This window comes from Sinocyclocheilus anshuiensis, unplaced genomic scaffold (assembly GCF_001515605.1).
Source record: "Sinocyclocheilus anshuiensis isolate Anshui unplaced genomic scaffold, SAMN03320099.WGS_v1.1 scaffold1095, whole genome shotgun sequence".
NCBI classification, from domain to species: domain Eukaryota; kingdom Metazoa; phylum Chordata; class Actinopteri; order Cypriniformes; family Cyprinidae; genus Sinocyclocheilus; species Sinocyclocheilus anshuiensis.
In genome coordinates, this window is record NW_015544226.1 from 258,756 (window position 1) to 272,494 (window position 13,739).

The following is a 13,739-nucleotide window of genomic DNA, read 5'->3' on the forward strand; positions in this document are numbered from 1 at the left end:
TGCGCTTGTCAAAGGAGGGGGCTTTGTTGAAAATGACGTGTTTGAGAGAGGCGGGGCATAGAGGACCTACAATAATGTACAGTATTTGAAAAATAATGTGTTTTTTGAACATTAAAGCATGTCAACATATTCTGTTACACCAAATACACAAAATAATGATCTTTAAAATAGCATCATATGACCCCTTTAAGTGTTTTTGTTCACGCATTTAAAGTGGGGTCCAAATCAACACTGAACTTTCATTGTAAGGAAAAAAAAACTTTTTTTAATCAAAAGAATTCTTCTGTATTCGGTCTGAATTTGAAAAATACACTCCGACAGTATTAGACATAAAATGAGATAAATCCTTGCTTAAGACACAAGGATGCAATACTGCATGCTGAAACAGATTTCAAGGAAATGTTGGGAAAATTAAAAAAAAAATTGCTTTATATAACAAGCCCAAGTTTGCATTGCATTAGCTCTATAAACAGTAATGAGATTTGAAGACTTCAAACCATCCTGCCAAGGAATGGTTAACTGTGATAACTTTGAGACAGCGATATTGGGTTTGAGTCGCCGCAGCTGCTTTGTGCATAATTATGAATTATGATCATTCTAATAGTCACCACAGAACCAATTACTCACATGTCTCTGAAATATGCAGTTTTCCCCAGTGATAGTAATTCACTCTAATGTCTAAACATCCTTCCCATGCTCATTCAATATAGAAGCAAGCCTCGACTATGTTATCTGTAGTCTGGGTTGGATTGTTCAGATGACTTCACTGCCTGAACCTGAAAATGATCATGGTATTTGAACAGGAACATTGTTTTAAAGGGGTCATATGATGCTTTTTTAAAGATAATTATTTTGTGTATTTGGTGTAACAGAATATGTTGACATGCGCTCGCTCGTGCTCTCTCTCTCTCGCTCGCGCTCTCTCTCTCTCGCTCTCTCTCTTTCTCTCTCTCTCTCTATCTCTCTCTCTCCTCTCTCTCTCTCTTAGTCTTTGCAACTTCAGGGATCTTATCTATGCACAATCAGCTTGTAACACTCCAAAGAGAAAGGAAAACTTGAAATCGCATCATATGACCCCTTTAATTGTGACATCACAGTCAATCATCTGGCAGCCATTGTGATAATGTTCCACACTCTGGGTTTAATTGACTGTGCTGCTGATTGTGTCTGCAGTCTGTGATACACCATCCTGAGACCATGGCTCTGTTCCAAAACCTATGAGCTGCCTATAGGCAGCAGTTTAAGGCATCATAGGCACCCCCATCTTTGTCTCTGACAGACCCTAACCATAACCACACTGAGCCTATAAGGCTGATCAGCTTGTCAGGCACCAAAAAGGCCACCTTGCACAAATCTACCCTTTTGGAAAAGGAGTTCACGTTAGTATGTATTACAGAAATAATATACTTAACATTCACTTTGAAGTATTCTTTCAGTGTTTTTGCATGTTATTTACAGTTAAATGAAAATGTAATACAGTTTTAATGTTAAAACCAGTTAATTTAACTTCATTGAAATTTTTGACTCCCATCTTTATATGTAATTTCATTATTTCTTCTATTGTCATGGAAATATGGTTGAAGTGTACTGCTGAAAGTACTGACAAGCATTTATGGTAAATTAATATATGCTTGAATGTAATTTCTGTTGAAACTTGTATGTCATAGATTTAAATTTAGAATTAAAAAATGAATTTGAATTAAATTTAGTACATGTTTACATGTACTTTAATATGTTAGTCAAAATAAGTGAAATTATTTAATGCATGGCAAAAGATTATTAAAACATAATGATTTAAACATACTTTAATTTGGCATTACTACAAAGTGCACTTAATAATACACTTAAAAGTGTACTTATTTGTGTTAATAGAGACACTTTACACATAAGTAGCTTTCATTATTATTTAATTAATACTATATTATCTGCAAGTACAATTTGTGCACTACAAGTGCACATTCAACACAATTAATACCTTTATTTTAAAGAAGCTAGTTTTCAGATAAAGCTTAAATTAAGACAAAGTCATATTGTGAGATATAGTTACAATTAAGAGAAACAAAGTCACAATTGAGAGATATAAAGTCACAGAACGAAAAAGCCTCGAGGAATAAATTCACAATTGTGAGATATGGTCACAAATAGCTTTTTATTTATTTATTTGAAAATGAGTGAGAACATGCTTCCGTAGGAAGTAAAAGGCAATCCCAAAATGCACTGTGACAGGCTCAACGAAAAAAAAAATATTCAAAATGGTGTAGGGATTTCTATCATGAACGGACACTGATATGCCACTGAATCAACTCATCATGAGGTCTGAACTAATCCAATCAGGAGATAACACAGAGATCTTTTGTATCAGGACTGAAAAGTTCTTTCACCACATATAGATACCTTGTGATGTCTTGTGATCGCACAATGTATGGAACTCTTATATCCAACAGGAAAAGGATGAGTAAATTAACTGACGCCCTCAGGCCTGCAAACACGGGATCTATACGTGACCATCACATGACCCATTGAACATCTGCTTCCTGCCCCTTTTTAAAACCCAACGGACCCACGTCCTTTTCTTACAACAAAAGGCAAAGGAACTCTCAGAAGAACTCCAAACATCACTCTCCGTGCTCCTACGTCACAAGGCAACCTCCATTCTGCAGGAGGGCATTCCTAGAAACTACGTCATCCAGACGCCACGTCGGCAACCAATCAAAAGCCGGGACTCCCTCAGGCAACGAGGAAACCCGCCTAAGAAAGGTGATCTGACATTACAATGGAGTATGAAGCAAGATAAATGCACTTATAATTTATTCAGTACTGAAAAGTATTGATTAAAAAAGCAGTCTAATTAAATATAAACTGTTGGACCCAATATTAGAGTATTACTTCATTAGCTTAGCATTTTGCTAATGTCAAACTGTATTGAAATCAAGCCACTTGTGGCTCATGTAAGGAGTTGCTGCCCATGTGTTCCAAACTGGGGCCAGTTGCAACCAACTAGTTGTTAGCCAAGAGTTATCAGACTTACCTTTTGGATTCAAATTAGACCATTCTCCCTTTTTATAACTGACTTTAAGAAATTATGACCAGTCTTAAAGAGAAAAAATTAGATGACTAACTTTTTAAGTCTAGTCTAAGCGGTTTATGCAACCGGCCCCTGGTCAGTTATGAGGTTCATTTAAGTTTCAGGATGCTGCCCTAGAAGGCAATTGCCTATGTACTGTATAGGCAGTAGAAATTAAGTCTAAATTTTGAAAAGTGACATATTCTTTTATCGTTTAAAACATTACAAAAACAAATTATGTTTTAAATTCTACAACATGTTACTGTTTTGTCTTGGAAATTGCACTCGTTCTACCTTTCTTTAAAAAATGCCACTTTTGTTATCTATGGACGTCCCCCTGTATGAGGCCACTGCATGTGATATCAGAGTGACATGCTACAAGGTTTGATTTGTTTTGACAAAACATGATTTTAAAAAGACAGAGCAATATTTTCCCAATACAATGTGACAGATTAAGATAAGAATGGTGGTGCTGGACAAGGTTTACTCAGGCACTTGCATTATGGTTGGTGGAGCATTGGTGGTCAGGTCTGGAACATATCCAACAATAATCAATGACATCACTGGGGGGACAAGGAAAGAGAAACAGACTGTATGTGTGTTTGAGATTTAAGTGTGTTTTTACTGCTAAGACTAGAATAAATAAACATAAAATCTATATTTTTCCAACTGTAACCTAAATTAAGTCTTTTAGCATCCCAACAATTATCTTTCCTGCTGTACAACAGATGTACTGCTGAGTAGATTATGGAAAATAATAATAATAATTCAATCTAATTCTCCCAGTAGACTACAAACACTAGAACAAGGGTGCCTCCCTGCAGCACACATGCAAGAATTTATTTTCCGATTGTTCAGATATCATTAAATTCATAATGACCTACATCTGTGAAGGAGTCACAAGAATTGAAACAAGAGAGAAGAAACAGGGCCTCCAAAAAGAAAAGAGCTTGCCCTCGCTGTATTTCAAGGGAAAACGTCAGTATAACATTCATAGAAAACATAGTAATAGAGCCATTTTTGTTTTTATAGTCTCTGTAGTTGAGCGGGATGTGTGGTCCAGACATAAACTTTCTACAATGCTTGCAGCTAAAACAAAAAGCCTGAAACATAAAACTGAAGACAAGAGACACCACCATTTTTGAACATATATCCCCTACCATCACATATACTGTATATAAAGCTGTACTTAGATAAAATATTAATGCTAATGTTTCTTAACACACTTAAGTAGGCTACACTTTTAAAAAGTGCACTTTGTAATAATTACAAATAAAAGGTAATCACTGATTTTAATAAACTTTTGTTGTGCACTTAAATTGATGATTAAAGCACATGTAAAGTAGCCTACTTGATATTAATTTTAACTGTAGTGTGTAATTTGATATTACATTTAAAGCAGCACTATGTAACTTTTGGCGCTCTAGCGGTTAATAAACAGAACTGCACACATCCCGCGGAAGAACATTCCAACCGGAGCTACTTCTCTAAGTTTATGTCTATGGCGATTCACGCAGGTATGTGTTACTCCGCAGCGGTGACGACCCGACCAGGCTACAATAGTCCAAATATAAGTACTTATTATAAGTGTACCGTAGTGATTCGGAATAAGACAAAAACGCGGTTTGGAAGACGAATTCATGATGTACTCGCTCATTATATACATTTTGCAAATTTTGAACACAGAAAAAGTTACATAGTGCTGCTTTAAAGTGAATCTATTTTAAATGTACTAAATTGCAACTTCATCGTTACAAGTTAGAAATATACGTAAATACATGACATACAAGTTTAAAAAGAAATTACATAAGTGTATTTTAGTTTACCATAAATGCTTGTCAGTACATTTGACAGTTATACAATGACAATGCTTAACTATGTCAGTTTATCATCAGATTAATTTTTTTTGCAAAACCTCCTTCAAGCCTGCATGATGTTTTATTAAGTATGGCAGTGCAGGTTGAAGTCATCAGTGTTCGAGGGCATCTAAATGGATGCCTGCAATGACCTCCATGTCAGTATTTCAGCTCTGGTCAGGCAATGGTTGGATCATTCAATACACCTTATCTAAATGTCTGTTTCATTCACTTACTGCAACTGCAATTTACTTTAAAAACTATTAAAGGAGGAAAAGCATGACTATTAAGGCATGTCTGTTAATCAAGATTCCCATGGGAAGTTCTGGTATATATATGAAGAGAATTTGAAATCAGCAGTTGCAATCTAGAGTAATACATTTGTAATAACTTCAAATAAATCATAACAAATTCAGCCTTGACAAGAAGAAAATGTAGTAATCATAAAAAATTCTTAACATTTAGGAATAAAACAAAACAGGGTAGACTTTAAAACATGAATGACATTTTCAAGCCCGTATATGGGAATCTGAAACTTGTGCTGAAAACACACTATAACTGCGAACTTTTAAAGAGGAACCTCAGGTAAATCAACTAGATGAAATGTTTTGAAGATAATGTGAGTGGTATTTGCCTCTGGAAAAATCACAACCACAATATTAAGGTATTCTGAGTAAGGACTCAGAGATATTACAATTCTGGCTGGTACCAATAAGCAGAAAATTATTTTCATGGCTTATAACAAATAAATAACCAAAATTTAAATTTTGTATTTTGTATAAATAAATATTTTGCAATAATATTTTGTATAAATATAAAAATATAACACTGTAGCAAATAAATGTAGCATTTGTAGCATCACACCATTATTATACCATTATAAGCTAATTTTTCAGTACAGAATGAAAAACGGATATTCATTTTGAGATCTGCATTTTGAGATTACATTTATTAAATTATGAGCATTTTTAAAGAGTAGCTTTAATGTAACTTTAAGTTAAATCAGGCACAGAATAAATAAATAAGTTTGGTACAATGTTCTTACTCTGTTCATGTTATATGTTGCAAAACTCAGTTATACTTTATTTTGTGTCATTGTTCCGTGTAAGTACACAGAAAAGTACTGAGTAATAGTAATTAACAACATGTACTTACTATAGGGTTATGGTTTGGTTTAGGGTTAGTTGCTTGTAATTATGTATTATTTACTGTTATTTTTATAGTAAATAAATATAACATGTAAATATAACAAGGACACTGTAAAATAAAGTGTTACCCAAAACACTTTGCTGCTATTGAAGTGGGATACAGGTAATGTTAGGGAAAAGTTTTCTAGTATGGTTAGGTTTAAGGGTGGGTTAAGAGGTAGGTATAGGGTCAACAGTGTAATTGAAGATGTCAAGTCAAGTCACCTTTATTTATATAGCTTTATACAATGCAAATAGCCATATTTGCCACTATCATTGCTAGGGTGTTCCGAGTGGTTTCTAGGTGGTTGCGTACCGGCCCAAGTCAAAAGAGCTCACCCCCAAGATATTCTGATCTAGATATGACTCAATGTAGATCAATGGGATTTTTTCACCGTTTCTTCATCTGCCAAGTGAAAATAACTCATCACTTATAAGAACACACTTCTACACAGTTTGAGGTCTAATTCATGTCCACAGCACAAAGTGGATAGTAATAGTAATGCATGCCTTGCTGACATTTTTCAGAACATTTCCATGTCTTATTGGTCAATCAAACGGACAGTCCCACCCCAAACTCAAACCACTGGTTGAGTCAGTTGCTGTGTCAGGCTAGATTAGATGCTCAAACAATTAACTGATGTCATCTATAGTAGCAATGCCATCAGATTGCATGATAATGACGTGGCCAAGGTACATAAGCTAAGCAGGCCATGACTTTATGTTTAGAGAAAGAATAAGACAAGGTCATATCTGGTTATTCAGTGCAGGAGGACAAAAACATTGCCAAGGAAATTTCAGATAAACAAAAGCCTAATATGTTTTAAACTTACATAGGATAAACTAAAAGAATACCACGTTGCATACTGGCACTCTTGAACTCTTGCGGAGGGTTTACTGTTGTGCGTCAGAGTGGACGCCCCCATCTTCAACTACACTTTTTGTCTCTCCATAAAGTGCTTACACCGTGTTCTCTGTTTACAGCTTGAAAAGCTCTGTTTGCAGAAGGCACTGTGAATGGCAGAACTGAAACGTTGTGTTTACGTAAACAGCAGGACAAGAGTTGGACCGGACCGTACGTCTGCTGCTGCCACACAGATGACGAGACAGGCTTTCTGGGATATGTCCTCACAATACACCTCACTGCTGCCCAGCTAGTTGAGACTGTTTGTCTAGTGTGTCAGTGTGTGTATTTTGCTCTACTGCTGTTCCCTTTTCCCCAAGGATACCAAGACTGTGAGCTTCACTCTTGGCAGATTTTTCCCTCATGCGACAACAAATCGTGCATTATTTACATGTTTTTAAGTGCCGTGCATTCTTGAAATGTATATAAGGTGTTCTGCACATTGTGCATGTTGCATGAAAATAGCAGGTGCGGCACACGAATCGAACTTTATGAGCCGTGACCTGCGCAGTGATTCAAGTGGGCAAAAATATTATTGTAGTAAATAATAAATGACTGTCCTCTGCTAGTCTGATGGTATTTCCATGGTGACCGTGATTTCACCAAGTACAACATGTTCCTGGATCAACATTCCAATCAACCAATCAGAATTGAGGGATAACTTTTCAGGAAATATCTGTTTTAGGCTTACAATCAGGGTTAGGTGCTTCTACACCCTTGGTAATCAGCTATCATTTCACACTTATTTTAGGAATAAATTATGGGTAGGGTTAGGTTTAGGGGTAGGGATTTTGTTTAGGGCATTATGAATCACTATTAATTTTGAAGAAATTTCTAGATGAGTTGTGGCTGGCTGCCATGGCACAGCTATGCGGTTGCTAGAGTGCTCTGGATGGTTGTTTACAGGCCTCTCAAAAGAGAGGGTCTCTTCAAATCCCTAATCCTACAGACAAAGGTAATAATTATTTACAATTACAATTTGACTCAATTACTACAATTATGTAATTGGGTCAAACATGTACAGTGTCTATGATAAAGAAAATGAAAAATCTTTTGATGATCTAGTTTAAAACACACATGCTCTTTGTATTAATATTTGTTTTGAAAAACGTTTATATAATTTTCAAGACAAGATTCAGTAACACTTTATTTTAGGGTCTCTTAACTAGTTGCTTATTAGCATGCATATTACTAGAATATTAGCCATGTCTTAGTACTAATTAAGCACATGTTAATGCCTTATTCTACATGACCTTATTCTACATCCCTAATCCTACCCAATACCTAAACTTAAAGGGTTAGTTCACCCAAAAATGAAAATTAGGCTGTGTTTTACTCACCCCAGAGCCATCCTAGGTGTATATGACTTTCTTCTTTCAGACGAATCCAGTCGGAGTTATATTAAAAATTGTCTTTGATCTTTCAAGCTGTTTAATGCCACTCAGCGGGTGTTGCATGCATCAGTCCAAAAGAACTTAAATAAAAAGCGCCCATCCATTAAAAAAGTGTCTCACACGGCTCCAGGGGGGTGAACAAAGGCCTCCTGTAGCGAATCGATGCGTTTTTGTAAGAAAAATATCCATATTCAAAACGTAATAATCACTTTAATTTAGCTTGTGCGCACTGTTGTACACGGAAATAGTTTCAGGGGAATGACGTATGGAGGTCGGCTTTGCGCATGCGCCGCTCAGAAGCAGTGGTGGACGAAGTACACAAATCAAGTACTTGAGTAAAAGTACAGATACGTATAATAAAATATTACTCCAGTAAAAGTAAAAGTACTCCTTTTTCAGTTTTACTCGAGTGAAAGTACAAAAGTACTCGATTTTTTATGTACTTAAGTAAAAACGAAATAAAACTACTCCGTTACTGTCCACCACTGCTCAGAAGTGACGAATGCGGAAGCCAAGGGGAGAGATCAAAACAAAACAAAGGTCACTAATTAGAAGTACAAAACGAGGATTTGTAAAGAAGAAGGACAGGAGACTGGAAAGACATTTTTTAATATAACTCCGACTGGATTCGTCTGAAAGAAGAAAGTCATATACACCTAGCATGGCTCTGAGGTGAATAAAACACAGCCTAATTTAAATTTTGGGGTGAACTAACCCTTTAACAACTACCTTACTAACTATTAATAAGCAGCAAATTAGGAATTTATTGAGGGAAAAGTCATAGTTAATAGTGAATAAGTGTTCCCCATTCTAAAGTGTTACCCAGGATTCAATTAATTGACTCTAAAATGTCATGTGGTGTGACCATAAAATAAAAAATAATAAACTTCATACTTATGTATTCATAAATATCAGTAAGTTTTTGGGAGTTCATTCTGCAGCCATATTTGCACCAATCAGCAATAAAATCTGGCATGAAGAGTCCCATAAATGTTATTTCATATGCTCAAATAGCATTCATTTTTTGGTAACACTTTATTTTAAGGACCAATTGTCACTATTAATTAGTTTCTTATTAACATGCATATTACTAGCATATTGACATATTGCACATATGAATGTTTTATTCTGCATGACCATATTTTAGATCCCTTAATCCTACCCATAACTAAACTTAACAACTACCTTACTAACTATTAATAAGTAACAAATTAGGAGTTTATCAAGGCAAAAGTCGTAGTTAATAGTTAGTTAATAGTGAAATTTGAACCTTAAAATAAAGTGTGGCAATTTTTTTTGATTGACGAGATGATTTTACCAATTGGTGACTGGCTCTTTTAATTAAACGAGATTCATTATTCATTCCACCATATTGCCTACACTTTCTCCCATTCATAGTAATATGAGTGAATCATCTTGGTATATATAAAGTCTTTGGTCATGCCATCATTTTGCGACCTGAAGTAACCTTGCTGATAAAAAAAAAAAGGTCTTATATTTTAGAGATTTATTAACCTTGACACACAGTCATGAAAGTCTGAATGTTGGTTGCACCACATGATTTTGATGTATTTTTGGAAAAAAAATTAAAGTCGGCATGAATGGAATTCATGTGATTGCCATTTCTCCCCTACTGCATCCTAGTTAAAGAACTTCTCAGACAAGTAAAAATATAGGGTGGGACTTGAATTTGTCTATCAAGAATTAATTGGATGGTTGGATCATCGTCATTTGCTAATTGCCGCAATCTTTGCAGAGAGGTTGTTGTGAAATCATCGTTGTAAAGTTGAATTGTTGATAAAAATTTGAATTGTCAGTTTTGGTTTCATGGTGAATTTAACAGAATAGAATCAATTGGGCAAAAATGAGCATCATTGACCCAATTATCAAAAACTGTGGTCTTTATAGCTTTGTAAACACAAATATAACGAACTGCTGTCTTTTTCTCTCGGCCATGTTCCATGTTACCCCTCCGACGCCAACCTCATACAATAACATTAAACAAACAGAGCGCAAAACAGGAATACAGTGACAGCGATCTCTTTTATCACTCAAGTGTGTTTAAATTTGCTTTTAATTTCTTCGGGGGAAAATATTCATAAGTCACATTCGAATCTCCAGAGAAAATAAACTGTGCCGCATGAGTCATTGCCTCTTTCACACTAGCATGTGTGTTAATGGTACGGACTGTTTCCTGAAAGCTGACCTCTCCCTTCCTCCTGTCCTGTTGCTGCATTCTTATCTGCTTCTCTCCAGTCAGCCTCACTATTGCTGTCAGAACAACACTGAACTATAGTAAAGGCTACACTGAAGGGCAGCAACTCGGATAGAGAAAACATTAAGCAGGAGCAGAGATGATGGAGAGATCTTTAAGATCGTTGATGGCAACGTGACACTGTAATGCTTCATGGCTTTTTGGAAATCCGTGTTCTGGGCTGGCACTGTTACCACTCACAGATGTACCATAAGCTTTCGTCTGCTAGACATTAAATAAATGTGTTGTGTCTAGTGCATTTGTTTAAATCTATGAGGCCTGAAATGGAACAGGCTGGTCAGTCAGTATATTGACTGATATGTTACATGTTCCTGAATGTGCAAGAGCACATTACTGCCTTAAATGGGAATCACATAGAAACAAGCCATGTTTTCTGTGTGGTTCTGATTAATACCAGATTCGACTGCGCTGGCTTTCATCCAGTTCCCACCCAGGGACAGGCCGATTTCTTTTTCTTACACTGTTGAACACACACATTAGAGTATGCCATGATCTGTTCCCCTATTTTAGACACATCTTTCTTATTTTATAAATGCCTCTTCCCTGAGTCTTGACTCAAAGCCAGTTGGATCAGCAGGCCAAATAGTTCAAATGGGAGTTGGACCACTATATGCAAAGCACTTTTCTGCTATAACATTGCTCTGTGCAAGGCATTCTTTAGTTTGTAAAAAGTGACGTGACTATTATACACAAATCAGCATGACGGAAGGTGTGAGCGTGAAGGGGTTTTGTCTGAGAAAGTCTGAACTCATTTTGTGCATCAGAATATACATAAGCGTATAGATAACGATAAAACAAATTAATTTGAGAAATAATAATGGTTTATCGTATGTATATTATTATATATAAAAATATATAAAATAGTTATTTTTGTATAATCTTAATGTTTACATTATACATTATTTAATTTTACAATTATTAAAAAACAAGTACAACTACGTTTCATGTGATACATTTTTATTCATGTTTATTATGTACATTTTTATGTGCTTACAACACTTGACAAACACATTCTCTGTAAAAGACAGAAAATTATAGAAAAAAAATTGCTTTTCAGGGGGGAAAACTGTCAAAATATTATAATAATAAAAATGAATAATATATTTTTGAAAGTTTTTTATATATTCTTACAATACTTGTCAAACAGAAAATGATTCATTAGAAAAAAAATAGCGTTTGGGGAAAAAAAATAATCTCTTTCAACAGTACTTGACTTCATCTTAAAGGGGTCATATGATGCTGCTAAAAAGAACATTATTTTGTGTATTTGGTGTAATGAAATGTGTTTATGCGGTTTAAAGTAAAAAAAAACACATTATTTTCCACATACTGTACATTATTGTTTCTCCTCTATGCCCCTCCTTTTTGAAACGCGTCGATTTTTACAAATCTCATCGGTCTGAAAAAGCGAGGTGCGTTGTGATTGGCCGAATACCTCAAGCGTGTGACGGAGAAGCTTTGTCTATGTATTTATTCCTTCCCTTTCTAGCTTGCACTTATTTGAACAATGCCTAAAACTTGGTATTACAAGCACTTCCTGTGGCTGTTTGCCTCTTTAAGAAGAATCGCTTTATGTATTCCCCAACTGTAAGTCGCTTTGGATAAAAGCGTCTGCAAAATGACTAAATGTAAAATATGATAATAGCCTACTTTTATTAATAATAATAATAATTGACAAATATATTGCTATATAAAACTATTATAAATAATATTTTACTATATATTTAAATTAAATATTATCTAATTTTCCAGTTACTTAAATATTTTTAAGTTGCTTAAATATTTGACACTTCAAAGCTGCCAGGTACCGTTTTTCCCATTACGTCATCAACATGAGCCACGAGTCTTGACATTCAGACGCATGCTGAATGTTTTCATGAATTTTTGACCTTTACATTAACGTTTACATGTACAGTGAACCCGGTAAGTGTATTATTTACATGCACACAGAAATGCCTGTTGTTGTGTTATGGCAACTATAAAAATGGGCCTCAGTGAGTAAAACAGATTTGTGGAAACCGGTTGGCTTAGCTAGCAGTTGATTATTTAACTGAGCTTTGACCTGCAAACCAGCAAGTTCGTTTAACAAGAACATTTACTATATTTTAGGGGACTGCAAAACATAAACGGTATGCCCACGCGTCAAGCATCGGTCCATGCGAAATGGATTATTGGTCAGGTGATTGGAGCCAAGATGAAGAAGACGGCAAAGGTTCGAGTTACCAGACTTGTGCTTGATCCGTACCTGCTCAAGGTAAGATATCTTGACTTTTTCTTATATTGTCTTTCTTCCCCCCCTTATATTGGCTTAAAATATTTGTAGCTGTAAACCTTAGGGTCATTTATATTTGTATGATAAGTAAAACAATTACGAATTATTAGTAAAATAGTTGGTTTGTGCCAGAATTATCCTGATGTTTTCATCTGCTTTTTTTTAAAGTACTACAACAAGAGGAAGACATACTTTGCCCATGATCCTTTGGAGCAGTGCACTGTTGGGGATGTTGTTTTGTTGAAGGCTTTGCCGGAGAAAAGATCCAAGCATGTCAACCATGAACTCGCAGAGATTGTGTATAAAGTTGGGCAGGTGGTCGACCCGTTCACTGGGAAGAGGGTTGCTGGGACGCAGTATTTGGAGCCTCTTACGGAAAGCACAGAAGACACAGAAGTATCTTTAATGGGAAAACTGGAGCGACTAAACATTACTGCCTCCTCACCTCCTACCGCCTCATAGTATTGTGTTTGTCCTTTGATGTATGTACATAGTTCATGTCCTGATTTTCACATAAAATATAATCACACTGTCTAGTATTTGTGTGGTCATTAACCTTACATAAAACTGCTTCTACCTGCTGTTCTTTTTGACACAGTCGAGAAAACATGCATAATTTTATACTACAAGTCTGTACTATACTATTATTATTATTAGACTTAAATCACAACTTCTACAGAAGGATGGCTAAATAAACTCCACTAGTCATTATTAGACATTTTTATTGAGAAGTTCAATCTGTTAGTGCCCTCTAGTGGAAGTAAAGACCAGTAATCTATTCTGCACA

General features: G+C 35.5%; 1 protein-coding gene across 2 annotated transcripts; it reads left to right on the plus strand.

Annotated features, from left to right (window-relative positions):
• The first annotated feature begins 12,503 nt into the window (after nucleotides 1-12,503).
• On the plus strand, nucleotides 12,504-13,739 carry LOC107697349 (28S ribosomal protein S17, mitochondrial-like). Of its 2 annotated transcripts, XM_016498093.1 has the most exons (4): nucleotides 12,504-12,603; nucleotides 12,790-12,934; nucleotides 13,121-13,463; nucleotides 13,671-13,739. In XM_016498093.1, the coding sequence occupies exons 2-3, from the start codon at nucleotides 12,812-12,814 to the stop codon at nucleotides 13,412-13,414; spliced, it is 417 nt and encodes a 138-aa protein (XP_016353579.1). In that variant the 5' UTR covers nucleotides 12,504-12,603; nucleotides 12,790-12,811; the 3' UTR covers nucleotides 13,415-13,463; nucleotides 13,671-13,739. The 2 variants fall into 2 exon arrangements, with proteins under 2 accessions (XP_016353579.1, XP_016353578.1); XM_016498092.1 differs by lacking the exon at nucleotides 13,671-13,739 and having other exon boundaries at nucleotides 13,121-13,480.